Genomic DNA, 27,642 nt, shown 5'->3' on the forward strand with positions numbered 1-27,642 from the left:
TCATAACAACGATGATCATAATAATAATAATAATAATAATAAAAAAGGGAACCCGCGTTATTAGGCTGCCCGAGCGAGGAGGCGTCACGTTTACCTTCCCATCTCCAAGCTAGGAAAGGAAAGGAGTTCTTCAGCATAGATTGCAGTAAAAAGGGGCGGGGATTTGATCACAGACACCTCTGACGAAGGGGGAAGTGCAAACACTGTCTTTTCCTGGAGAGAGAGAGAGAGAGAGAGAGAGAGAGAGAGAGAGAGAGCGCAAAAAAGAGAAAGAACCAACGGAGGGAGAGATGCAAACGTCAGAAATCCTGTCCGAGTCCGTCCACGTGTCCGTGTCTCTCTCCCTCCCTCCGTTTTCAAGGGGCGGACAGGGGCGACTCGCGGTTGGGCGAGCCCGCCATGGCGAGCTCGTCCGGCGGGTAGACAGTCAACGTGCACGCCCGTATCCCACCCAGCGACTCGGGCAGGTCGAACACCTTGTGCCACTCGTCCTTCTCGGGGTCGTACTTCTGCACGATCTCCACCATGCAGCGGTTGTTCCACGAGTACCCGCCCACCACGTAGATCTTGTTGTCGAACACGGCCACGCCCACGTCGCTCTGGCCGCGCAGCATGGCCGCGATGCTCGTCCACACGTCCAGCGCGGGGCTGTAGTACTCGCAGCTCAGCACGTCGTCGTAGTCGCTGGTGCCGCGGAAGTGGTTGCCGCCGATCACGTACAGCCGGTCGCCCACCGTGCACATGCAGTGCAGCCCGCGCACCGTCGTCATGGAGGCCTTCTGCGTCCAGCGGTCCGCCTCCGGGTCGAAGCACATCAGCTCCTTTTGGAAGGTGTCGTGCGTGATGCCCCCTGCAGAGAACCACCATAATCAGCAGTTAGACACACAATCAAACTGTCCCATATTAACACCCCCCAGTGACAGTCGTAGCTCAGTGGTTACGGTCATAGACTAGTGATCAGAACTGTCACTGCCACTGTTGGGCCCTTGAGCAAGGCCCTTAACCTCTTATTGCTTGAATTGTGTATGGTCACAATTGTAAGTTCGCAAAGCTGCCGGACGCTTCTTTACACAAGCCAGCGGTGGATTCTCACAGAGCCGTAACGAATATAAAGAGTCACGTTATGTCACGGTGGCTCGGTAGGTAGCACCGTCACCACACAGCAAGAAGGTCCTGGGTTCGATTCCCAGCCGGAGCAGTCCGGGTCCTTTCTGTGTGGAGTTTGCATGGGTTACCTCCAGGTGCTCCGGTTTCCTCCCACAGTCCAAAGACTTGATTAGAGATACAAAATTGTCCATGACTGTAAATTAAAGACCTGTCCTGTCATGAATGTAAGCAAAGGGTGTAAAACATGACGTTAAAATCCTAATAAATAAATAATAAATAAATAAATGTGCCTGAACCAGACAGCAGGGGTCGCTGTTGCCAGAGCACACACCGCATTCAAATGCGTCCGGTCTAATTTAGGCACAAACAATGCAAAACAAAACCCCAAAAAAGTCCAAACACCCACAATCTTTCACTCAAAACATCAGAATAAAAGCGCAGACAGACAAGTCAGCACGAAAACAGAAAGAGAGTAAGAAGAAGAAAACACAGAGAGAGAGAGAGAGAGAGAGAGAGAGGGAGCGGCACAGGAAAGGAGGGATCACGTCGAGAAACGAAAACAGGACATGTCTGCAGGGAGGGCTGAAAATAATGTATCCCATCAGGCATCTGGGCCCCGGTCTACCATCCTCTCCCTCCATCTTTCGCTCCCGGCGTGCGTCCCCGTCCGCCCCTCATTTCTGTATATCTGCTTTATCTTCGGTCCATCCAGCTCCTCAGGCTTCAGGCTGAGTAAGCACCGCAGCAGCGATCAAGAGCCAGTCGAGTGCGTCAGTGCTTCAGAAACCAAGAGCGCTCAGATACACCGGGGTAAAAAAAAACCTCAGCTACACGGGGGACGGGTGGGGGAACGTCTGGTGGGGTCTGTTCGATCCTAAATTAGCAATAAACAGCATGTACTGGCTAGACAGACTGAGAAAGTCTTTTGTACCCCAGATTGTCAGACTGTTTAACACCAGACGACAGCAGGGACGCTAAACTAACTATTTATTTATTAGGATTTTAACGTCATGTTTTATACACTTCAGTTACATTCATGACAGGAACGGTAGTTACTCATTACACAAGAATCATCAGTTCACAAGTTTTAATATCAAACACATTCACGGACAATTTTGTATCTCTAGTTCACCTCACGTCTTTGTATTGTGGGAGGAAACCGGACCTCCTGGAGGAAACCCACACAGACACAAGAGAACATGCAAACTCCACACAGAAAGGACCTGGACCGCTCCAGACCGTGAGGCGACAGTGCTACCCACTGTGATGCCCTAAAGGACTTGGTGTAAAGGGCTCATGATAGGTAAATAAGAAGTTTTTTTTTTTTTAGCATTTTCTCCCATTTTTTCCCAATTTAGTGTACTCAATCTGTCTTCTGCTGCTGGGGGAGCCCCGATTTTTTGCAGTCAAGGTGGGTATGGCTGCCCACGCCTTATCTGACCCGTGCTCAGCCCTTAGCGGAACCCTTTTTCACCCATGCACTCTGCACAGGCGCCTCTCTATCTGATAATCAGGGTCTTTACACAGCATTTGAAGACCCCACCCAGATAGTCCGGTCATCCCACCCTAGCAGAACCGTGTCAATTATGCCCACTAGATGGCGCCCAGCCGACCGGTGGCAACACCGAGTTTAGAACCGAGGAGTTCAGAATCTCGGCGCTGGTGTGCTAGTGGAATATCCCGCTGCTCCACCTGGGCGCTGTAGTTTAGTTTATCAGTGCATCCCAATACATCAAGCTGAATGTGTGTGTGTGTGTGTGTGTGTGTGTGTGTGTGTGTGTGTGTGTGTGTGTGTGTGTGTGTGTGTGTGTGAGAGATAGAGCGAGACATACATCCTGTGGCTCAGACATAAATATATTTAGGAATCTAGCGCACTTCTTACACCCTGGTTACCACACACACACACACACCTGGCACCTGCAGTTGTTAGAAGTGTGAGATTTAACACTTTTCCCTCTTCCTGTGTGAAACATACAGACACTCAAACTGTGAAATCATATCAAATCAGCGTCTGGTTTAAATAAAGACACACACACACACACACACACACACACACACACACACACACACACACACACACACACACACACACACACACACACACCTTATATAACAGGCACAAAGGAAGTGGTTGAGATCCGGATACTGTCTATAATTCACTCATTTTTACAATTAATCAGAATCAGAATACTTTATTGATCCCAGAGGGAAATTGCAGCACACACTGTGGGTCTGTCTGAAATCCTAGTGAGCTGCCTTGCTGCCTACTGCCTACCTGATCAGCTGCCTCAGTAGTCTCATTGGGCAGATTATTTAGACGCTCTACTTAGAGATAATGCCACCACAGCCTCAGGCTGTCACAACCCGCTAGCACGCCAGCTAACGTCTCCCTCTGTGTCCCGAAAACGATTAAACTGTCCCTGACGAGCCCCAAAGAACTCCGTTGGTTGCTCTGCATTCCATTCGTCCGGCATATTTGTCGTTCCACAGTGCATGCTGGGATTGCCCTCAGCGCTGAGGAGGCGTCGGACGCTCCGTCGTCATTCAGTCAGATCATCACTCAGAATTAAGGCGCCTCAGTAGGAGCATTTTAAGGGATCTAAGAATTTAGACACGCCCTCTTCTCGGGAGCGTAGGATGACCTAAAATGCGACTGTGTAGAGAGAGCACCAGGTTTTCAGACCCCCTGTCAGCTTCCATGAATACTGTGTGCTCTTTATACCAGTTAGTTCCAGTAAACAACAGTCACATGTAGCCAGTAACATCAAAACCAGTAACAAAACCGGTAACATGAGCTTTGACTCACTGGACCATCGTCACACACAGTGAGGAGTGAAGGTGTGAGCGGTACCTGAGATGTACATGTAACCTCCGTATACGGTCCCCGCGTGACCATAGTGCGGCTCGTTCATCTTAGCAACGTACGTCCACTCGTTCGTCCTGGGGTTGTAACATTCCACCGTCGCTGCACACACACACACACACACACACACACACACACACACACACACACACACACACACACACACACACACACAGAGAGAGACACAGAGAGAGAGATTAGCATTATAATCATGTTCACAGCAAAAGCAAAGTCAGCATTTCTTTATAAACAAGGGGAGAACGAATGCAGGAGTCAAAAGGGGAAAAGAAAAAGCGTGAAAAGAAATCACCAAAATATGGACACAGTGCAGCAAATAATGACAAAATATTAAGAATGTCAAATATAAGAAATGATAGAAAGAGAAGCATGAATAAAAAATAACCCACACATACATAGAGGACAAAAACAGTAAGAAAGACCACTGCGCCACCCAAACACCCCTGCATTCTCTAACATGCAAGCACATCACTGCAGTGTGTTGGAACTTGCTGTGTTGAAGCATTCACACAAACACGGCTGTATTTGAGGGAGGGAAGGTCGGTCGGGGTATCTTCCTGCTGTGATGAGCGATCTCTGGGACCGGTCCGTGCGCCAGCCTAAGTCGAGGTTGGGTCACGCAGAGCTAAGCGTGGCTCTCCGTGTGGAAACTAAACACTAGCAGGTGACTGGACGTGTGCCGGAGCGGGCGTGTGGTGATCCGGCTCTCCGGCTGTTTGCAAATCGAATTGACAAATTCTGCACCATCACCACAAGCTGCACCTCATCGTTTCAGCACCACGGACAGCAGCGGCGAGAAACACCGGGCTACAAACGCTGCGTGTGTATGGAGCTGAAACTACACCTCGAACGAATGGGACAGACAAATTACTGAAATATCGGGTTTTATTTCATAGGATTCAAATCAAACGCTCCTTTTTTAACCCAGCGCCGCAGGCCGAGTCTGAGCGGCGTGATTCGAGACTCTCCGGAGGTGCTCGGTGGTACATTTAAGTCTACGACTGTTTAAATACAGTCCCTCCGTCCCTTAATGACGAGCTCGGCCTCCCTCACCGAGCCATCTGACGATCTCCAGAGCGCCGCTTCAAAATACTGACCTCACGTCTAAAAATAAGTCAAACCTCTCGTTTCGCTAACGGCTACCTCACGCTTTCTGTGGCCATGGTCTGTAAACGCTTCCCTTATTTAAGGCGGCGTCCTGACTTTTCTGAATGTTTATTGGTCAGGACTCAATTTCCATTCACAGCAAGCTGACAACAATATACAGTCCACTCACTGGCCATCAATTACTGACCATATTTTGTGGTCTAGACAGCCTTCAAGACTTAAACAACTAGTGACAATATAGAACAAAACTAAAACAATTCCCTTATACCACCTTAACATTTACATCAACCTCAGCACCATAAAAGCTTGGACAGGATGTAAAATGCAAACAAAATCTGAAAGCAGTGATTACATTTACGCTCTTTATCTAAAGCGACAATTCGAGGAATTGAGGGTTAAGGGCATTGAACCAGCAACCATCTGAATACTAGTCCAGTACCTTAAATACTAAGCAATGCACGTTGATCTGTATTAAAATGAAAGTTAATATTTCAACTATGACCTTTCTGAATATCAACGGGCACTCAAAGTGGTTCAGCAGTCCACTACGGTTGCCCAACATCGCCGAGCTCTGGGCTGGAATCTACGCGGTGCTGTCGGCCAGCTGGGCGTCCACACAGACATTCCATTTTAAAAGTACTCGCAATACTGTATATTGAGTTGTAATGAACCTCGTCCACTTTCGGAGAGGATCTAGTTGTTTTTGGGGCAGCTATGGCCTGGCAGAAATGTCACAAACAGGCTGGCATGGTGGCATCCTTGTGACGATGCCACACAGAGTCCTTCAGTATGTCAGTATTTCACACAGAGGACAAAAACGACCGGCTTGAAGGGTCCATCCACTCGCTGGAAAGAGGGTTCACATACTTTAAGCCGAGAGGTTTTGTCTACGCTGCCCGGCGCCTTCCCCGACCGCGCCGATCCGGCGGGATTACGAACTCGGCCGGGGGAGGACGCGACATCGTAAGTAATTTAATTCGGAGCAATAAAATCCACATGACCGACATGCCTCCCGTCACCATGGTAACAAAGTCCATGGAAACGTGGAGCGGTAGAGCGGGAAGGAGCGGAGCGAGGGGAGTGTGTGTGTGTGTGTGTGTGTGTGTGTGTGTGTGTGTGTGGAATAAAAAAATAAGAGGAAATAAACCTCATACTCAGGTTGGGCAGAACGTCTCGATATAGCCGCCCCGGGCGCTTCTGTGGTTGGTGGTATTTTTTAGGGGCGAGGGGGTGGTTGTGTAATTTTGTGGGCGTGGCACTAGGGAGCGTGCGAGCGTGCAAATGTCCTTGAACGTTCATAACACTGCATGTGTGTGTGTGTGTGTGTGTGTGTGTGTGTGTCGGCATTCCTTCCTCGGTCTGCGGCACCCCAGGCATCCACATTACCCACGTTCCCCGCAACCTTCACCCCTGCCTGTCACCATGGCAACCAGACCCGTAACCCCAGGGAGCTGAAGCGTGCCGCCCGTGTCAGGGTGACTCCTCCGAAATGCTGTACTGGGTAAATACCAGGTCAGATCTGTGCCGGCGGTTCCACCCGCTGCTGTCGGGATTTAATGATGGAACCACAGTTTCATTTATGCTTATTTATTTATTTATTTTACATCTTGGAACACGGAGACATTAGTGAAAGCCTGTGCTCACTTTGACCAGTGATTTTGAACCTTGGTAGCTGCTCTAAAACAACTGATCCAGCTAGTCAGCTCATTTCCAAGACCTCTGACGTCAACACTAAATGCTACTCTAGTACCAGGGATGGGAACTACTAGGCTACCCAACAACCCATGCTTAGACATGGCGCCACACTTTCCAGGTCTAACTCACCCAGCTCTCCGGCGGCGTTCCTCCCTCCGACAGCGTACAGGTGACCCTTGAGCGCGCTCAGATGGAAGAAGGTCCTCTTTTCGTTGAGACAGGCCACCTGCCTCCAGTTGTTGTAGCGCGGGTCGTACCGAAACGCGGTATCCACCGCCGTCTTCCCCTTGGTGTCGTAGTTGCTCTGGCCTCCGACCACGTACAGGAAGTTCCCGATGACCGCGATGCCGTGCTGGTACCGGGGCGCGTCCATGGGCGCCAGCGCTCGCCACTCGTGCGCCTTCTCGTCGAAGAGGCGCAGCTCCTTGCTGACGACCAGCTGCTGGCGCAGGACGCCCCCCAGCGTGACCAGGTGGGCGCTGTCCGAGCGGATGGCCGTGCGTTCCGACTGCATCACCGGCTGCATGTAGGGCATCATCTGGTAGTTGCTGGCCTCCAGGAGCAGGTTGACGCAGGCGTTGTCCGTCCGCATGAAGTCCACCGTCTGCACGTGGTTGATCAGTTCGCTCGGGCTCATCAGCGGGAAGCGCACGTTGCGCATGAGGCGGGCCGCGTGCTCCATGCGCCCGTCCTCGAACCGCAACCATCGACACGCCGCCTTGAACAGCTCCAGTTCGCTGCAGCGCCGCAGACCGTTGGAGGACAGGGCGAAAGCCAGGCGCTCCACGGGCAGCTTGACGAACTCGCCCGAGCCGAGCAGGGCGGGGAAGTTCTTCAGGATGAAATTGTTCACGTATTTGTCCACCTCGGCGAGGTTGTACGCGCTGGCGATGCGTCCCACCTCCACGCAGTTCTCCAGCGACACCTACAGGAAGAAAATTTAAAGTTACATGCTTGTTAGCGGGACACTGAAATGCCACCTAATGAAAATGACAAACGTCCAAGCGCGAGCAGTGAATTCTCTGGGCCTGTAATGTAACAGGCTGGCACAGGATACACAGACTCGAGATCTGAACCCATGTTTTTGTGCATTTTATTGAGTAATTTGGCTACTGACTTTAGACTAAAAGGGCACAAATTCCCACAGACACAGAATCTAGTGAAAAACCTTTTCTGTATCAGCCTTAATGCCTATGATTTTGGACTGGGACATCCGACTACTCCAAGGTCAGCTGCAGTAAGAGGTTGCTTTAAGACTAAGGAGTTTGGGAGGGTGCGGGAGGGTCGTACCCCAGAGATGAGGAACACTTTGCAAAAGTCGAGCACGGGCAGGATTTGCAGGAAGCTGGCGGCCTCCAGCGTGTCCTGCAGGTTCTCCATGTTGAGCGAGAGCTTGGCCGTGTAGATGAAGTCGATGATCTTCTTCAGGCCGATGCGGTTCACTCCGTGCAGCTTGATGCACATCAGGTCCTGTTCCTTCATCCCACCTGAAAGGAACCGAGAGAGACGAATGAGATGAGCAAGCTGTAACGTTAACAGGGGCGTCTATTTCACCCACATGTTTTTTTTCTCTCTCATTCTGACCTGTGAACATGGCTTTGAAGTAGTCGCTGGATGACGCCATCATGGCTCTGTGGACAGGAAAGGCTTCGTCTCCGTCGCCCACCACCAGTGTGACGTCGCACAGCAGCCCCTCTATCCTCAACTGGTCAAAACCCTGAAACACACACACACACACACACACACACACAAACCAAGATTTATTTATTTAGATTTTAATACCATTTTTATGTGTATTATATATTTTGTGAAACCAATTTAATACACTGATGAGCCAAAACATTATAACCGCCCCACCCTCATCCCCACCGAAGCAAAACAAATAGCATGGCAGTGCCAATGCTACTGCATTACTATTGTTTGTCATGGTCAGGGAGATACAAACGTTAAGCTGATGGTGGTTCCTTGCAGTTCACGTGCTGAACGCAGCATAAACACCAGTGACTTTGATCAGGGTCAAATGGCTACGGCTGGACGACTGGACTGAAATATCTCCAAAAAAAAAAAAGATCTCACAGAAAACAATAACTGCAGGTCGTTGGGCAGCATAGACTCCAAGACTTGATGCCAGAGGACATAAAGGCTGTGGCTGCTGGTATGAACTAACACCACTGGGATTCAAATTGGACATCATGTTAATACTTGTGGTGAGGTCACAGTGCATACATAGCAGGACAGTGAAAGTGCTCCTGAGAACCCATCCATCATCAAAAGCACCTACGATGGGCATCAGGTATCAGATTTGGACATCAGAGTAACAATAGAAGGTTGTGTGGTCCAACAAATCATGTTTTCCCCAAGGTCATGTGGAGTTCCTAGCATATAGTAAATAGTTTTAATGGTTTTAATGCTATAATGCTTCGGTTCAAGAGTTCAAGAGAGGCTTTATTGTCATTTCAGCTCTATACAAGTACATACTGAGACCAGGGTGCAACCCAGAACACAAGTTCAAAACAATACAATATACACAGTGCAGATATAAAAAAGTGCAATAAATACGAGGACCTACAATAAATACAAGAGACATTTCTAATCTAAGGTAGATGAGGGGGACCGGACCAGAGACAAGTGTAGTGTTGGTCAGTATGTGGTGCTGTGTAAATGATGAGTGAGGTAAAAATCGCTCTGTGTGAGGAATAAGCGGTAACCCAGAGCATTATTTCACATCTCGCTGTGCTCCGGCTCATTATGGACCTCGATATTCAGACTCAGCACGACGGAACACCGACGTCTCGCTAACACGGCCGATGAATAAAACATCTGACAGATAATTTATCGAGTGTTGGGTCAGGAGCACTGGGACAGTTCATCATTACAGCCACAATCACACTGCAGCTGCTGTCGCCGCGCTCGCTGCTCATTTACATTTAACCACCGTTTCTTTTTTTTTGGACGTATTAACCTTTGAAATCTTGATTGAATCCTGAGCACGTTTGGTTTTTATGTAGCTCATCGGCAGGGAAATAAAAAATCAAACTAATATGGACACAAAAGCGCGGCCCAAACTCTGGTTTATTGTTGTTCAAATCTGGGTAAGATTATAAAGTACATGAATCTGTGAGAAAGCTCAGGGATCTGTGACTGAATGATTGAAATACGTACATTAATACATATACATGTACAATACATTGTGCCACTGTTGGACCCCTGAGCAAGGCCCTTAATACTAAATAGCTCAAACTGTATTCAGTAATAACTATAAGTCACGTCTGAGGGAGGGAACGCTGACGGGGCTGTGTGGTTCCTGCAGGGTGTATAGTGACTGTGGGAATCCACCACTGGCAGGTAAAAGCAGCGACTGGCGACCGCACTCACCACATCAGGGGTGTGTTCTAGTTTTGCCGCTGTTCTGTCCATCACAGTGATGGACTCTGACAGCTGTCATTGCCGTCACCGTAGTGATCGATAGTGACCTCATCACGGCGACGACAATAGTCGCTGGCGATGACATTGTGTGTGTGTGTGTGTGTGTTCAGACCTGAGGCAGTCACTGCACCCGACAAGCACAAAATGTATTGCACGCCCCCACACACACTCTCACAGAAACACACACACACACTCACCCAAACACGCACACAGACTCACACAGAGACACAGACACAAACACACACAGACACACAGAGAGAGAGAGAGAGACAGAAAGAGACACAGACACTTAGAGACACACAAAAGGACACATACAGAGACACACAGACACACACAGAGGCGCACACAGAGACACACACAGAAACAGAGAGAGTGACACACACACACACACACACAGAGACACACACACACACACACAAAGACACACAGACATACACAGACAGTGTGAGAGTGACACACACAGAGACACACACACAGAGACACACACAGAGACACACAGAGACACACACACAGACACACACAGAGACACACACAGAGACACAGAGACACAGACACACACAGAGACACACAGACACAGAGACACACACACACACAGAGACACACAGAGACACACACAGACAGTGAGAGAGTGACACACACAGACAAACACACACACACAGACACACACACAGACAGACACACAGACACACAGACAGTGAGAGAGTGACACACACACAGAGACACACACACAGAGACACACACAGAGACACACACACAGAGACACACACACAGAGACACACAAAGACACAGACACTGAGAGAGTGACACACAGAGACACACACACAGAGACACACACACACAAAGACACACAGACACAGTGAGAGAGTGACACACAGAGACACACACACAGAGACACACACACAGACACACACACACAGACACAGTGAGAGTGACACACAGAGACACACACAGAGACACAGACACACAGACACAGTGAGAGAGTGACACACAGAGACACACACAGAGACACACAAAGACACACAGACACAGTGAGAGAGTGAGACACACACAAAAAGACACGAACACAGATACACAGACACACACACACACACACAGACACACAGACACACAGACATATCAAATCGAAATGCCAGATTGATCGTTCAACCAAATTCCTACACAAGCTCTCTCTCTTTCTTTCTCACACACACACACACACACAATGCGTCATCCTACCTTAAATAAGTAAACATGTGCACACACACACACACCTTGTGCCACCTGCAGTCAGGTGATAATGAACTTCCCTATGTGAAGCACAGGCGTGATAATTATGAGAACAGTTCAAAGAGCATTACTGTTTGTGTGCGTGTTGAGATGCCAGCCTACACCAGCCTATGGCACCAGTCCCGCTGTGCATGTCCTGTGGCCGTGTTCTACCCACTGCTCCACGTGACCTAGCACCTGAACAAGACCCATCTGTAGCCCAGCTGTAAAATACGGTGGCGGTAGCACCATGTAACAGCTGATGCTTTTCACCCTTTTTCAGACAATGTGGTGAGTAAAGATGAATATATGAATGAATGATGCGTTTACTGACCTGTAGTACGACGGAGCTGTGCGTGTTACTGGTGAAGAAGCGGGTGTTGCCCGTCTTGGAGGCCTGCAGGTGGGCAGAGAGCCCCATCTCACCACAGCCAAGAGACACCTTCATATGAGCGTCGTCATCCTCAACCAGAGATCTGCACAGAGAACAAGGACGGTTAGAATAACAGCATAAAAGGTTGAGACAGGGCGTGTCAGCTTGGTAACGTTGGCACACTGGTCACAATTTCTACTGTAGCGCCGAGTCAGTGAGACCTGAGACATTTGCATCTGATGAGTGGCGTGGCGGTCCCGTACGCTAACCCACCACTGCCGAGACCAGTGTCTGAAGACCCGAGTCCTAATCTTGGCTTGAACCTGTTGCAAACTTGCCGCTGTAACAGCGACCCCTACTGTCCGGTTGAGTCGTGGTGGAAGAATACAGAGTGAGCAGCGTGCTCCTCCGTACCAGCTGAAGCTCTCGGTTAAAATATGTCCGTGGCCGGTATAAAGATGCTGTGAGGAGGTCATGCAACCGGCAGAGGTCACCAGAGTGCACAGAGAACCGAGTATATCCAAATCGGACAGTTAAAAAAAGTGTATGAATGGTGTGAATGCGCTGGTACTGTTTCTGTGAAGTCATTAACCAGAGGCGAAAATGAAGATGCCTTGTTTTCCTTTTATTCTGCGAGATTAAACACCTCGGGCCATGACGGCAGAGCCGAGTGTGAACTGTGCGTGTGTGTGTGTGTGTGTGTGTGTGTGTGTGTGTGTGGGGTGTCTTCCTGCACTTCATTGCCATTCTGGGAGCTTAATGATGAAGGAGGAAGAAACATGATGAATGTGTTTTTACAGGGGTAATGAGAGGTGTGTAAAAAAGCAACACACACACACACACACACACACACACACACACACACACACACACAGCGGGTCTAAATGACAAATCGATTTTCTGCTACTTAACAGTGTGTTGCTGTGACGGAAACGACGGCGGCAAATCAAACACACATTAATGACATTATACAGAGACGTAACTCGGTGCTGATATTTTACTACGGCTTATTCCGACCTCGCGATCTGATTGGTTAAAAATGTGAGAGGAAATACACACTATACACTATACGAGCTAAAGTATCGGGACGCCCCATCTAATTTTGTTTAAGCCACAACAGTTGCTAACAGGTGTAATGAACCAGTTGTAAAAAGCAAATTACATGCTTCAAAGTTTGCAGCAACAGTTTAGGGAAGGCCCTTCATTGTTCCAGCACAAAGTAAGCTCTATAAACAGGTAAAGAAAAGCTCGGTTTAAAGAAGCTTCAAGTCCTGAACAGCTTTGGAATGAACTGGACCAGACTGAACAGGCACAAATTCCCACAGACATACTTCAAAGTCTTGTGTGAATCCTTCCTGCCTGTTGTTTTAGCTGAAACGATCACACAGAGGTCAGCGTTTATTTTTTAAATGGGACGTCCAAAAACTAAACATGGCATGAATTAGTAGCTGCTGGAACATGCGACACTGTCCGCAGTCAAGCAGGCTTTACAAATCCATGCATTAGAGGCTGCCCTGCAATAAAGCAGCGCCAGCTCCTGCATTTTCTTTAATCACGTGATCAGCCACGACCGGAGCTTCCGGAGAAAAACCCACACAGACACGGGGAGAACATGCAAACTCCACACAGAAAGGACCCGGACGGCTTGACCTGGGAATCAAACCCAGGACCCTCTTGTTGTCAGGCGACAGTGCTACCCACCGAGCCACCGTGCCAGCTGTGTGATGTTTTCAGCACTCTTGATGATGTGAGTTGGGACTTTTACGACATGGTGGGGCTTGAATCAGCAACCTTCTGATGACTTGTCCAGTAACTTACCACAAAGCCAGCACTCGCCAAAGGTTTTTCTGTTGGCACATGATGATATTTAGGTTTTCTGATCATGTAACCTCACCGAGAGGCAGCAGCTTGACGGACACAGCAGGACATTTTGCCCTCTAGTACCCCCGAGATCACAGATCACCCACCCTGCACGCCGCGCCCAGCAGGATCCCACTAGCAGGCTCGTCTGTGCCGGTACCGACAGAACAGTCGAGTGGAATCAGTCCCATCATTTTTCACTCCCACACGCGGCTCACCAGCCAAGACGCGCTCGACGCCTTCCTGCTTTCGCTGAGCCAGATTTGCATCGTTTATTAGCCTCGCTGCTCCGCTGCATGAGCGGAGATTTAAAAGCCGAGGCCGAGACAGATCTTGGCTCGTCTACGCTGCTGATGTGTTAATAAAGGGGAATTTTAGACATCGCTGGTGCCCACGTGGTTGTTACAGGAGTCGGGGAGCGAGTTTGAACATTTGATTTAACTGCTGCCTAAAGGGGAAAAAATCTGATTAGTTCGGAATAAGAAGCTTTAAAATGTGGACGGCATTAGAGAGCCTCACTTCTGTATTCAACCCAATATGGACAAAAGTAACTGGACACCTCATTTTATTTATTAGGGTTTTAAAGTCCTGTTTTACACTTTGACTCCATTTATGACAGGGCAGGTAGTTACAGGGCAATTCTGTATCTTCAATTCACCTGACCGTGGGGCTCTTGGAAAAACCCACACAGACACAGGGAGAACATGCAAAAATACCTCACTGTGAGGTGACGGTGCTATTCATCGAGCCACCATGCCACCCGACATCCAATTTCAACTCAAAACAACTCATACAATTTGATCTCTGTGTGATATTATTTATCTTATTTTATTTATTTATTAATATTTTAACGTCATGTTTTACACACTTTGTTTACATTTACGACAGGTAGGTAGGTACTGGTTACCCATAATTCATAAGTTCAAGTTTAATATCAAACAATTTTCTATCTCCAATGAACCCGATGGCATGTTTTTTGACTGTAGGAGGAAACCGGAGCACCCGGAGGAAACCCAGACACGGGGAGAACATGCATACTCCACACAGAAAGGACCCGGACCGCTCCAGCTGTTTGTTTGTTTGTTTGTTTATTAGGATTGTAACGTCATGTTTTCCACACTTTGTTTACATACACGACAGAACAGGTAGGTAGGTACTGGTTACCCATAATTCATAAGCTCAAGTTTAATATCAAACACAGTTATGGACAATTTCGTATGTCGAATTCACCTCACTTGGACGTCTTTGTGCTGCGGGAGGAGACCGGAGCTCCCGGAGGAAACCCACGCAGACACGGGGAGAACACAGCTCCACATAGAAAAGGACCCAGACCGGTCCACCTGGGAATCGAACCCAGGACCTTCTTGCTGTGAGGCGACAGTGCTACCCAAATGATGCGTATAAATAATTCCGTATTTTTATTGGCTGCTTTATTCCCAAAACGCACGGCGCGCACGCACACACACACACACACACACACACACACACACACACACACACTCACTAGATTTTCTGTTTATCTGGTTACAAACGAATCGGACAGAAAGAGAGAAAACGGATAACACGTAAACAGAAGCGCGCTCCCCATCCTAAGCGCGCCCGGTTGCGCTGGATTACTCACATGTAGGCCGGTGATAACGGAGAGGAACGGGAGCCTTTAAGCACAGGCACGGGAAATTTCCAGCTCACAGGCGAAGCGCTTTTCCATTTCAGCGGCATGTTTTTATTTTATTTCCACACCCCGTCACGATCTCCCACCTACGGCGAACGGCGAGTCCGTGAGGAGGCGAGCGGCCGGGGCTTCCATCCCCACCGGCCCGGGCCCGGAGGAGGCGCTACAGGGACGCGGTGCTTCCGAATCGGAGAATCAGAGAGAGAGAGAGAGCAGGGGCTGCTGAGGGATTAATCCGACACCTCAGAGAGACAGAAGGGAAACAAAAACAACCCAGAATCCGAGCAGTTCCTGAGACGATCGAGATGATGATGAAACACCGAGAAAAGGCGCAAACGCGGTGGATATTCGCTCGGTGCACCGGGACAATAAAGCGGCGCTGCTGAGAGCGAGTGCGCGGTAGAGATGAGGATCATCACTGACACACCAACCAACCAGACTGCAGTCCGACACCGCGATGAGAGAGAGAGAGAGAGAGAGAGAGAGAGAGAGAACTGTGCATTGAAATTAGGTTGCCTCCACTCTTCCAGCAAGATTTTGTCTGTGGGAATTTGTGCCCATTCCCAAGGTGTTCCCCGGGGTTCATCTTAGACACGATGCCATTATGGATCTAGCTTTTCTGGAGCCGAAAGGTTTGGTCCCAATCGTACACTCAGTGATGAGGAGGGGCGTCCACATATTTCTACACACCAGCCACTTTATTGAGAACGCTGGTCATGTGCAGTGCATGGGATCATACAGACACGGGGCAGGAGCTTCGATTAATGCTCAAGTAACCATCAGAACTTAAAAGCATGGCATGGCATGGCTGGTGCTTCCATGCCTGGTTTAAGCCTGGTAGAAAGCAATAAACACACGGTGCAAAAACATCCAGTAAGCAGCAGTTCAGCAGACAGAAATGCCTTTGTGAGGATAAAGCAGATTGAGCTGAAGTCTACAGGAGTTTAAATAACAACTAGTGAAATCTGTGATAACATCATATCATATATAATCAACCGTCGTACGTATCTCAACAGGAACAGCGTGAGCTCTGCTTTCTATTAGACTTAAAGTGCAGCCAGAGGAAGACGAACGCTCTGCGCCAAGCCAAAAACGAGGGCACTAACTGTCTCCTCTCTTGCCAGGTCAATGCTCCTTCAGCTGGAGAGACAGGAAGGTGGGGAAATAAATAAATAATGAAATAAATAAATAAATGGGTCCTTGTGTGTCTGATTACTTCAACCTTCGCTGGAAAAGGCTGACAGGACGTCGGTGTAGATGCTCTCCAGAGCGCGGGGATTTTTAAAGGTGCAGTCAGTCGTTTTAGGTCCGAAAAGCTCTTCAATTCTCTTTACTTTTTAATAGCCGACGATTACGCCAGAGTTCCTTCTACATCAAGTTTAATACTTATTAATTATTAAGCGCTTAAATGCAACTGGGACTGACGTTCGTTTTGAAGCTGCTGGATGCAACTTTGGGACGTTTGGAGGGATTTAGCGACGCCTCTGGCGGAAAGATGTAACTGCAAGCAATTTAAAAATCAGGCAAAAATCAGTAATATGAAGTATAAGCACTAAAACTAAATCAAAGCACAGAAACGACTATTTATTTTTGTTAGGTCACACTGCAGCTTTACCATACAACACACTGCTGGTTATTCTGAGATATGGGAATAATACAGTCAGTTATAGAATACTGGTGCATACGGCTGTAGCTTTAGCCATCTTTAGCCAAAATCACAGAATACAGCTTTAAATCATGGGTCTAAATAAACTAAATATATGGTTCTGATTCTTCTCAAAGCCAGTAAGAAAAAAATACATTAAATACCTCTCCAGCAAACTGCATCACGTATGTATACTTGTACATAATATGCACATAACTGCATATTTATCACAACATCATATTACACGTTTACTACATGCCCATAACATATAACTAAAAACAAAATGCATTTAAGATACTCAGAGATACAAAACAAAATATATTTAACTTGCCCGTCACATCCACTGTATCCAGGCGAACCCTGAGCTCGAACCCTCTGCTGGATGAATGCGGCACTGAGGACTCCATCCTCCCATTTAATGAAGTGCTAAAAACGTGGCGAGGAGAGGCGCGTCTATTCATGGTGCTCTATTATTAGGGGTAATTAAGAGCTGACTGAGCACAGCGAGGAGACGACAGCGGAGAACGGCTCCGTCCGTAACACTAAACACCCCCCGCATAATAGAACAGGCCTGTTCCCGAACAGCACGCTCGGCCCGGCGGTCGTCTGAGCGAGCCCTTGGTAACCGCTTCTGTTTGTTTTGATTCTAGCGTGTTGGCAGGGTGGTCGACACCTCTCCTCTCTTTATTTTAAACGTCTTTGTAAGGTCTGTCAGTACAGTAGAGATTGTGTGCCTTGTGTGCCTTGCAGATCGATATAGCAAGGCACACAAGACCCTCTTAGAGGCTTAGAGAACATACCAAGGAGCTCGAATGATAAGCTCGAGGACATGATTGGCTGTGCCTGAGGGAGGGGGGTGGATGAAACAGCCTCATCATTAAAAGGTGCACTTGTCAGTGCGCTCTCAGCGCTGGCCCCAAGCCCAGATAGAAGTAGGAGGGTTGCATCAGGAAGGGCATTTGGCATTAAAGCTGATCCTCCTTCCTTCTTCTTGAAGCAGGAGCTTCTCACTTGCTTGGCAGCCCCCAAGCCGATGATTTACAGCTTGCTTGACTGTAAACAGTGGCACGTGTGTTCAAGCCAATTCTAATTCATTATGGGTCCGTTTTCTGTGGTTCTTAAGATCCACCCAGTTTTAGGCATTTACTGTAGGTCTGCGCTTTACCCAGACAGCAGGGGCCGCCTCTCCCTTAGACAGACCATGACCAGCAAATGGTTTTATTTCGGTCAAATCAGGACACGTATAGTGTCTCCAGCACTGAAGGAGCTGATCGTGGCGTTCGTGTCGGGGCAGAACGCCGCCCGTTGGCTGACTGATCCTGCAGAATAATTCTTGGCAGAGCTGAAAGGAAATCCTCTTTTAATCTGCGTTTATCATTTTCAAAGCTCCTCGGCGACAGGAGGTAAACGGAGGAGAGCGAGTCAGAGCGACGGCGCTAAATCTCTGGTTCGGCTTCGGCGGGCGCTCCTGACGGGGGGGAACAAATCTCCAAAACGTGACGGAATAACGTTCAGCTTAAAACATTAAAAAAAAAAATCAGTCAGAAGTTGTAAAGCATTAAAAAAAATCCAACTTCAAATCCAAAATTCATCATTAAACAAAATAAAACTACCGCTAGTCGACTATCACTGGGATCCAGCGTTGCTATCGGCCGGTCAGGCGTTTACATACAGACATGACTGGGTGAAGCCCGGCGATGGATTGGCACCCAGTCTGGGGTGTGTTAGTGTATTGTGCCCAGTGATTTCAGACCCACTGCAGCACTGACCAGTATAAACTCGTGGTAAAACATACCACAACATTACTAGGGTCAAACTTAGAAGCAAAAATGGAAGAAAGTCACAATCTCTATTATTATAATTATTATTAAAGTTTCTATTTTAATTTAGAATTTTCATTTTTAATGCTTCTTTGTTTTCTAAGACTACTTCTTCTATTTTTATAATTATTATTTAGGTTTCTATTTTCAATTTAAAAAATGTGTGCTTGTATTTTTCTGATTATTATTTAAATTACTATTTTAATTTTACATTTTCAATTTCATTTTCAAATTATTCTTTAGGTTTTTATTTTAATTTTAAATTTGAAACGTCTATTTTTCTAATATTATTTCTATTTTTTGAAATGATTATTTAAGTTTTTATTTTTATTTTAAATTTTTGCGGTTTTATTTTTTAATACTGGTTCTATTTTTCTAATTATAATTTAAGTTTCTATTTAAATTTTTAATTTAAAAATTTATTGTTCTATTGTATCTATTGTTCTAATTATTATTACAATTCTATTTTGATTTAAAATTTTTAATTTTGTGATTCTATTTTTCTAATATTGCTTCTATTTTTTTAATTATTATTTAAGTTCCTATTTTAATTTTTCAATTCGATGTGATCCTATTTTTATAATTATTATTTAAGATTCTATTTTAATTTTAAAATTGTGCTTTTATTTCTAATTATTATTACATTTCTATTTTGATTTAAAATTTTCAATTTTGTGCTTCAATTTTTCTAATTATTAAGATTCTATTTTAATTTTAAATGTAATAATTTTCTACACTTTTAGTAGACTTTTGTATTGTGTGTAATGAATATTTTAGTAATATTTAGAAGTATTTTTGTCCAGTTCTGTAATTACTAATGTAATTCCGGCGTAGTGTAATGTGGCCGAGCACTCATAAAAGCGTTCTCTTGCCAGCTGTACTGTGTATGACTGTATGTGACCAACTACATTTCTCGCTTTGACCTTTGGGAGCAGATCAGGGGTCAAAAATCGGTACCCTGGACCACTTGTGCACTTACTGACCACAGCGATCAGTCCACTCACACCAAACCCTCCAGCATCTACACACAACACACACTAATCTTCCTGATGTACAGATATAAATAATTCCACACACACACACACACACACACACACACACACACACACACACACACCTCAAGCTTGAGTCACCTCTTCTAAAACGTTGACCCACGCACCAACACGCGCGTACATGTGCGCCCGTCCTAAGCCTGTGAGTCACCACTCTTTAAAGATAGACCCACACACGCTCACACACTTCACGAGCGAGGTAGGCGTGTTTAGCCAGAACTGCCGTGGGAAATGTAACCACAGTGAAGCATTGTAGTATTTTATTTTAATTTTGCAGCCTTTATAAATGTAAAAACCTCAGGGACTAAATCCGGGGCCTCACGTTCATAAGTTCTACATTGTGGGTTTGTTGTCATATTTAGCTCAGACCTTAAATTTAAAATCGCCTATTTTTTATATTGCTTCTATTTTTTTGTAATTATTAAGTAACTGTTTTAATTTTAAATGTAAAATTGTGCTTCTGTTTTTCTAATTATTATTTAAGTTTCTTTTTTTCATTTTAAATTTATAATTTTGTGCTTCAATTTTTCTAGTTATTATTTAAGTTTCTTTTTTTCATTTTTATTAAGATTCTATTTTAATTTTGTTTGTTTATTAGGATTTTAACGTCATGTTTAACTGGTTACATTCAAGACAGGAACAGCAGTTACTCATCACACAAGGTCCATCACTTCTCAAGGTATATCGAACACACAATTGTCTTGGACAATTTAGTGTCTCTTTGTTTTTGGACTGTGGGAGGAAACCGGAGCACCCGGAGGAAACCCACGCAGACACGGGGAGAACATGCAAACTCCACACAGAAAGGATCCGGACCGCCAACCTGGGGATCGAACTCAGGACCTTCTTGCTGTGAGGCGACAGTGCTACCCACTTAGCCACCGTGCCGCCCTCTATTTTAATTTTAAATGTTCTAATTATAATTTTTACATTAAAAAACATTTGTATTGTGTTTTAAATATTTTTTGTAATAATTTACATTTCTGGTGCTCCTATTTTTCTAGTTATTATTTAAGTTTCTATTTTCTATTTTCTATTATACTTAAAAAAGTCCATGTAATAACAAGCGATTGCTAGTGTGGTTGAGAATAGAAAAAGAGAGTGCGGAGGGTGGAGTGGACAGACTAATAGAGGGTGTTGTAGCCTAGCGGTTAAAGTACTGGACTAGTAATCAAAAGGTCGCTGGTTCAAGCCCCACCACTGCCAGTTTGTCACTGTTGGGCCCTTGAGCAAGGCCCTTAACCCTTAATTGCTTAGACTGTATACTGTCCCAGTACTGTAAGTCGCTTTAGATAAGAATGGATGGCGTGGGTGGTGAAGAGTGGCGGGTTTGTGATAGAAGAGTATGTGCCAGAGTGAAGGGGAATGTGTGATGCCCACCCTGAACGAGGTGAAGTTTAAACCCACACACACGCCCTTTAGGTTCCCGTGTAACTGCCAGGCTGTGTAAACAATTCGTGGAGTCACGAGTGCTGTATGAGCTAATATGATCGAGCTAATAACTCGTCGGGCCACAGAGCAAACGACACTAAGCTTTTGCGTGCACACACACACACACACACACACACACGAGAGAGAGGAATAAAGAGGACATACATTGCACAGTACCTGTCGTTCAGTCCCATGGCCATGGTGTCTCCTCGATGCACAGGGTACTCCATTCCCGCGCCCTCGACCGCAGCACCTCTGTAACACACAAACACAACAGAGCCATCATGTACTGATGCAAGGAAGCAAACAGCTGGATGATCACATGATCGGGGACAGTGGTAGAGCTTTGGGCTGTCAATCGAAAGGTTGAAAGTTCAAATCCCGGATCTCGGTACCCCAAAACCAGTGTTGCTGTGCGACACCAAAAACGCCTTCAAAGATCCTAATAAACATTCTATAGATTTACCAAACGTTCACATTTCAATATTTTGAAAATCTGTTTCCCTTCCGTCTCTTTCTGAGAGCGTTTGTTGGCATGTGGTGCTTCTATTAATATTTTGCCGCTCACATTTTGGGACGTCGTCTGCCATCTGGGAGCCCGGGCACCCTGCTGGGTTACATAATCTGGGGTCACCACAGACAGCGAGCACGAGAACGAGAACGAGGAGGGTTCATGTACCCTGCACTAATGAGATTAGTCCAGAAAATAAACTCGTAAATTACAAAACAAAATCAGTCGACATCAGGAGCCGGGACCAAGCGCCCAAACTGGCGTCGGTAATCCTGATACTGGGAGGATTACAGCCGTGAACTATGTACTTATAAGACCATACGTCTGTACTAAAATACACTACAGGTTACTATGGGCCCTGTTCACACAAACAGGGACATTTTCTGCCCCTTATTTCCCCCAAAATATGCATCACACAGAGCCGTATCATGTATGGAGAGACACGCTATGCCCTGTATGAATCCCCCACCATTCAGATCTGCACCTTTAACAGTCCAGGAAATAACATTGCACCAATCGCTCGTTAGAAGCCTGGCCAGGGGTGCCCAGGTGGGTAATCCACTAGCACACCAGCACTAGACTCTGAGCTCATGGGTCGAATCTCGGCTCTGCTAGCGGTCAGCTGGGTACCATCTAGCAGGCACAATTGGCTTCCAGTCTGCTGGGTGGGAAAGACCGGATTTTGGTTGCCCAGGGTACCTGTACATAAAGTGGATGAATGCAGAGATCGGGGCGTGGCTCTCTGTACGTGAAGCCGCCAAAGTCTGGGTGAATAAGAAGGGATTGATGGACTGCACACACGTCTGTAGGAGTATACGCCCTCCTTGGACGCCATCAGGGTCCCCAGAAGCAGATTGGCTGCACTAAACTGGGAGAAAAGAAGCCCGGCCGGGTTGGTAGCACTGCTACTAATAATTTGATCAATGACTGAGACCGTAGACGTTTTTGTACATTTTTGGACACCAGCATATTAAAGCAGCATTTAAAAAAAAATTACAGGCCAAGAAACAGTCGGATTCACTGTACAGAAACGGTCTTTAATCCCAGCATCTCTGGATCAGATCTTCAGTCAGGACCCCTGTTGTGTTGCATTAACGTGGTACCGTTGTGCATCTCTGGGTATAAATCTAAAATAAGAACTCGAAAGCAATCAAAGCTCCGTCCTGTTCGTCACGCTGCTCTGAAAATAAACCCTCGCTCACTATAAACGGATCTGTCGGGCGGAGATTCTTGGCCTGACCCCTGACCCCGTTGGCTGGCCGGTTTTGATGTGTAATTCAGAAGGTGTGTTTATGACCCACTATAACCGGCTCCTTTATTTATAAGCCGTGTTTCTGGTCAGAGAAAGGAAGTCGACACTAGTGCAGGATTAAACAGGAAGCGGTTTCTGACACTGTGGTAAATCCTGACATGTGTTGGCTGAATTTGGATCCTCGGTGTCTATGCGGTGCTTAAGCAACCTCGAGTCCAGATCGAGTCTCATTTAAAGCGCAAAGTTACTAAGCTGCTCATTAGTTGGAGTCGAAATGAAGCCCTGAATAGAAAGTCGAGTTGAATCATACGGAAACGAGTCGAGAAATGAGTCTGAATAGCCAAACAACGTCACTAAACACTCTTTAATTGAGTGTGTACTTTTGATCAAATACCAAGTGACCCCACTATTATTTTGTATGCATTTTTCTATTCGTCTCCTGATCTAGTTCGATCCAATTATCCAGCTGTACTGATTAATAGGAGATACGGGCACTGCTCTCTATTATCCACCATCAACCGGCCAGAAGAGGTCGCAATTACAGCTGTGATGAGGAACCCAGCTCGTCCCACCCACCCTCAGACATGGCCAATCCTGCCTGTCCAGTAGAAGAGCTCAGATTCAAACCAGAGACATGGGGATCTCCGTAGTGGTGGCCTAGTGTATTGGACTGTCGAGCCATGCGCTTCTGTGGAGGATTGTGGATGTGATAGATGGATATATAATACTCTGTTTTCATTACACAGGACCCTAAAGTACAGTATGTTTAAAGATCTCCAATCCCACATTTATTGGTTGTTTTTACAGTCAAGTGACTTGTACTGTACCCAAGTACCCAGACTAAATTTTGCCCATTTTCCACTGCACGGTACCCCAATGGCATCCAAGGAGGGCGTGTGTTCACTTGACACACACACAAAGCCACGCAACCAAGGTCCTTACACAGCGTCGATATCCCCACCCCGTAGTCCGGTCTTTCCTACCCAGCAGACTGGAAACCTGAGCCGAACCAAGACTCGAACCAGGCGCTGATGTGCTAGCGGATTATCCCAACAGAGTACAGATTTATTCAGCGCCGTCACACAATGCACCTCATCTTCAATTCTTAGCATAATAACACCCAGTTCTGCAGAACATCTCGCCACAGCTTTGCTTCATGGTCTATTTTGGTCACTTTTTTTGTTGTGGTTGTTCCTGGCAGTGCCCACTCTGCTGTGTACTTCATTTATCATATGGACCTTCACATGAAGATGGATGGGCACGTAGACCTGTCACCTCTCAGTATCGACTTTCTGAATGAATATGACAGCAGTGGAGTCTGTTAGATGAATCTTAACCGACTGTACACACTGTTCTGCGTACATCATGGAGAAGACCACTTCCATCAAGCCATCAGTTATTTGTTCTGACCATTAATTCTAAAATCTGCACCAGACACTGGTTTGTGCCGCTGTGTTTATGGTGTCCGTGGCAATTCTTTTTGACCAATCACTGTCCTCATGTTCCTGAGGAACATGCTCCTCAGTTCCAGGTCACTGTCTAAGAAAACCAGTGTTCCCAGGGTCCATGCGTGAGCTTTTTTGAGCACTTTTAATCTCAAGTGTGTGTTTCTCCCCAGCAACACGACATGCTGACGGACACGGGCACGTGGGCCGGATCAGGGCACCAGATGCCTTGCTGGAGTTGCAGACGACGAGCTGACAGGGGCCGGCGTTTAACACGGAGCTCCGCTGGGAAGAGTTTCACTCGGATGACAGCTGTGACAGCGCCGGGCTTATATAACCGCCGGGGAATATGGACGAGGGCACGAGGGCTTTACGCTCAGCCAGACTCCTCTTTACATCCATGTGGCGGTTTTACGAAAAATATGACTACAATTTTATCCTCCCACTAAAAAAAATACATTCATTCACCATAAGCAATGACTTTAATCGAATCGAAAACACCTGACACCATTCACACGTTCAATCAAAGGAAACAGAAGACAAACCATGAGGACAGAACCCACAAAACCACGTCCAGAGACCTTGGAGTCGTGCAACATCCACCATATAATATGCAAGATGATTGTAATAAGATAATACACAGATGATTGTAGTCCACAATAGAACCATTAGAGTACCAGAAACAGATAAGGAGTCAGCCATGTTTTCATTTGTGAGCAGTAAAAGAGCTTTCACAAATGAGAGAGCACGTCCTCATATTACTGACAAGATATTGTATGTTCAACTCCATCTGCTGAAGGATCCAGTGACTCCGCATACTGGACGGACAGCTCCAGTTTAAGCTAACGCCTCTGGGTAGAACACCTCATTTTTAGATTTTACACTCACGTTACCATGTTGTTGCATTTAAAAAAAGCCCAAGACTCGAGATGTGAACGTGTAATTATGTGTTTACCTTACACGGCACTGTACGGCATTTCAAAACAAGCCTTTTTAAAAAAAAATAGAGTTAGTATTCATAAAACATAAGTTCCATGTGTAGCACTTAAGTAGTTGTATGTATGGCTTATCTTTTTTTGTAATAAAAATTCTAATCCAAGTGTAAATCACTGAGCATTTAGACCTTAAAATTGCTTGGAGTTGCTTTTTAAGTTTTTTAACGTCATGTTTTACACACTTTGGTTACATTCATGACAGGACTCGTAATTACTCGTTACACAAGATTCATCAGCTCACAAGTTTAATGTCAAACACAGTGTTGGACAATTTTGTATCTCCACTTCACCTCACCTGCATGTCTTTGGACTGTGGGAGGAAACCCACACAGACACGGGGAGAACATGCAAACTCCACACAGAAAGGACCAAGACCGCTCGACCTGGGAATCGAAGCCAGGACCTTCTTACTGTGAGGCGAAGTGGGTAGCACTGTCGCCTCACAGCAAGAAGGTCCTTTCTGTGTGGAGTTTGCATGTTCTCCCCGTGTCCACGTGGGTTCTCTCCGGGTGCTCCGGTTTCCTCCCACAGTCCAAAGACATGCAAATCAGGTGAACTGGAGATACTAAATTGTCCATGACTGTGTTTGATATAACCTTGTGAACTGATGAATCTTGTGTGAAGTTAAAACATGAAGTTAAAATCCTAATAAACAAACGCACGCTCGTGCCCATGTGTTCCAACATCCAACAGCTTCTAATTCAGAGTGGACCTGACTTTGGTGGTGCTTGGACTATATCTGAATCTCCATTGGGGTTTGGGGATTTCTTCGAATCTTGGCAGAGACCACTGTTCCATGAACTTTAATTATAGCCAGGGTTTATACTGATGCTTTTAGTGCCTGAAATTATTTAACAGCAGATGTCACCAGAGTTTCAGGAGGACACACGACAAAACTAAATATGATATGATATCATGGAGCTTTGTACATTAACAAATTTATAATCCAATGTGTGTGTGTGTGTGTGTGTGTAGTCCCAGAAAACCAAGTATAGACTTCAAAACAACACACTGGTCCAAGTTTAAGGCCAAATAAGTTCGTGTTTCTCAGTGTCACTCAGTCACAAAGAACAGCTGAAAGAATTCCTGAACTCCCAGGATGCCATGAACAACATGTCCACTGTATGTTAGTGTGTGTAAACTTTTGCTTTTATTTAAAAGCACATTCAAGTCCCGAGTCTTCCACAGAAGCACAGCGGTTCGGCAACTTTTATTTTTGGATCTACCCCTCTGCCCGACATGTCTGTTCATGTTTATTACCAACTTCTTGAAGTTAGCGGCAGGCTAGGCTAACAGGACAAGCAGCCAAACAATACACACAATGCGGGTGCGTTTAGAAACCAGCGCGTCACCTGTTTACAGGTGTTGGCGATTTTTAACGGACACAGTAACCATGGTAACAGCGTTACAGTTCGGATCATTTCGGTGGATAAAAGGACGAACAGAAGCTCGGCTACATGCACTGCTCCTAATGTAGCCTAAACAGCTGATTAGCTCCAAGCACACACCAGCTCAAACTCAATTTAACACATTAAACGCTCGAATACGCTTTAAATATCCCGACAGGACGCGAATAAAGTTCATACATAAAACAACTCACCTGCAGAGACCGGGTTTGTCCTTGTTTTCTTCTTAAACCCCCTTAAATCCACTCCATTCGTGGTCCCGCCTCCGCCCTTCTCATTGGCTGACGCACGATGCCAGTCACGCTATGTGTGCTTTTCATTGGTCGCCCCGGCTGTCAATCATTATCAGCCGCTCGCCACCTCCTCTGCCAAAAGAAGTTGAAGCAGCAGCTGTGATGCCCTTCAGCGATTGGTTCTATCAGTCAGCGTCCAAGTAATGCAATAGAAACACACACAAGTGATTTATTTATATTAAGAAATGATAAAAAAACTACTTTTGGTCACATTTATTTATACCTTATTGAAACAGAAAGCCATGGTCATTTAACATACCCAGACCAACCTTACAAAGTCAATTATACTCATGAGTACATTTACATTTTCAGCATTTATCAGATGCTTTTATCCAAAGCGACTTACAGTACTGTGACAGTATATTGTCTAAGCAATTGAGAGTTCAGGGCCTTGTTTAAGGGCCCAACAGTGGCAACCTGGCAATG

At 46.2% G+C, this 27,642-nt stretch overlaps 1 protein-coding gene across 2 annotated transcripts; it reads right to left on the reverse strand.

Annotated features, from left to right (window-relative positions):
- On the reverse strand, positions 1-27,176 carry klhl13 (kelch-like family member 13). Of its 2 annotated transcripts, XM_062988722.1 has the most exons (8): positions 27,118-27,176; positions 21,492-21,569; positions 11,796-11,937; positions 8,375-8,507; positions 8,081-8,277; positions 6,920-7,715; positions 3,959-4,072; positions 1-850 (listed from the first exon to the last, which is right to left on the reverse strand). In XM_062988722.1, the coding sequence occupies exons 2-8, from the start codon at positions 21,542-21,544 to the stop codon at positions 357-359; spliced, it is 1,929 nt and encodes a 642-aa protein (XP_062844792.1). In that variant the 5' UTR covers positions 21,545-21,569; positions 27,118-27,176; the 3' UTR covers positions 1-356. The 2 variants fall into 2 exon arrangements, with proteins under 2 accessions (XP_062844792.1, XP_062844791.1); XM_062988721.1 differs by lacking the exons at positions 21,492-21,569; positions 27,118-27,176 and adding an exon at positions 15,316-15,561.
- Between the last annotated feature and the right edge of the window lie 466 nt (positions 27,177-27,642).

The sequence above is a fragment of the Trichomycterus rosablanca genome, chromosome 26, assembly GCF_030014385.1.
Source record: "Trichomycterus rosablanca isolate fTriRos1 chromosome 26, fTriRos1.hap1, whole genome shotgun sequence".
Classification (NCBI taxonomy): domain Eukaryota; kingdom Metazoa; phylum Chordata; class Actinopteri; order Siluriformes; family Trichomycteridae; genus Trichomycterus; species Trichomycterus rosablanca.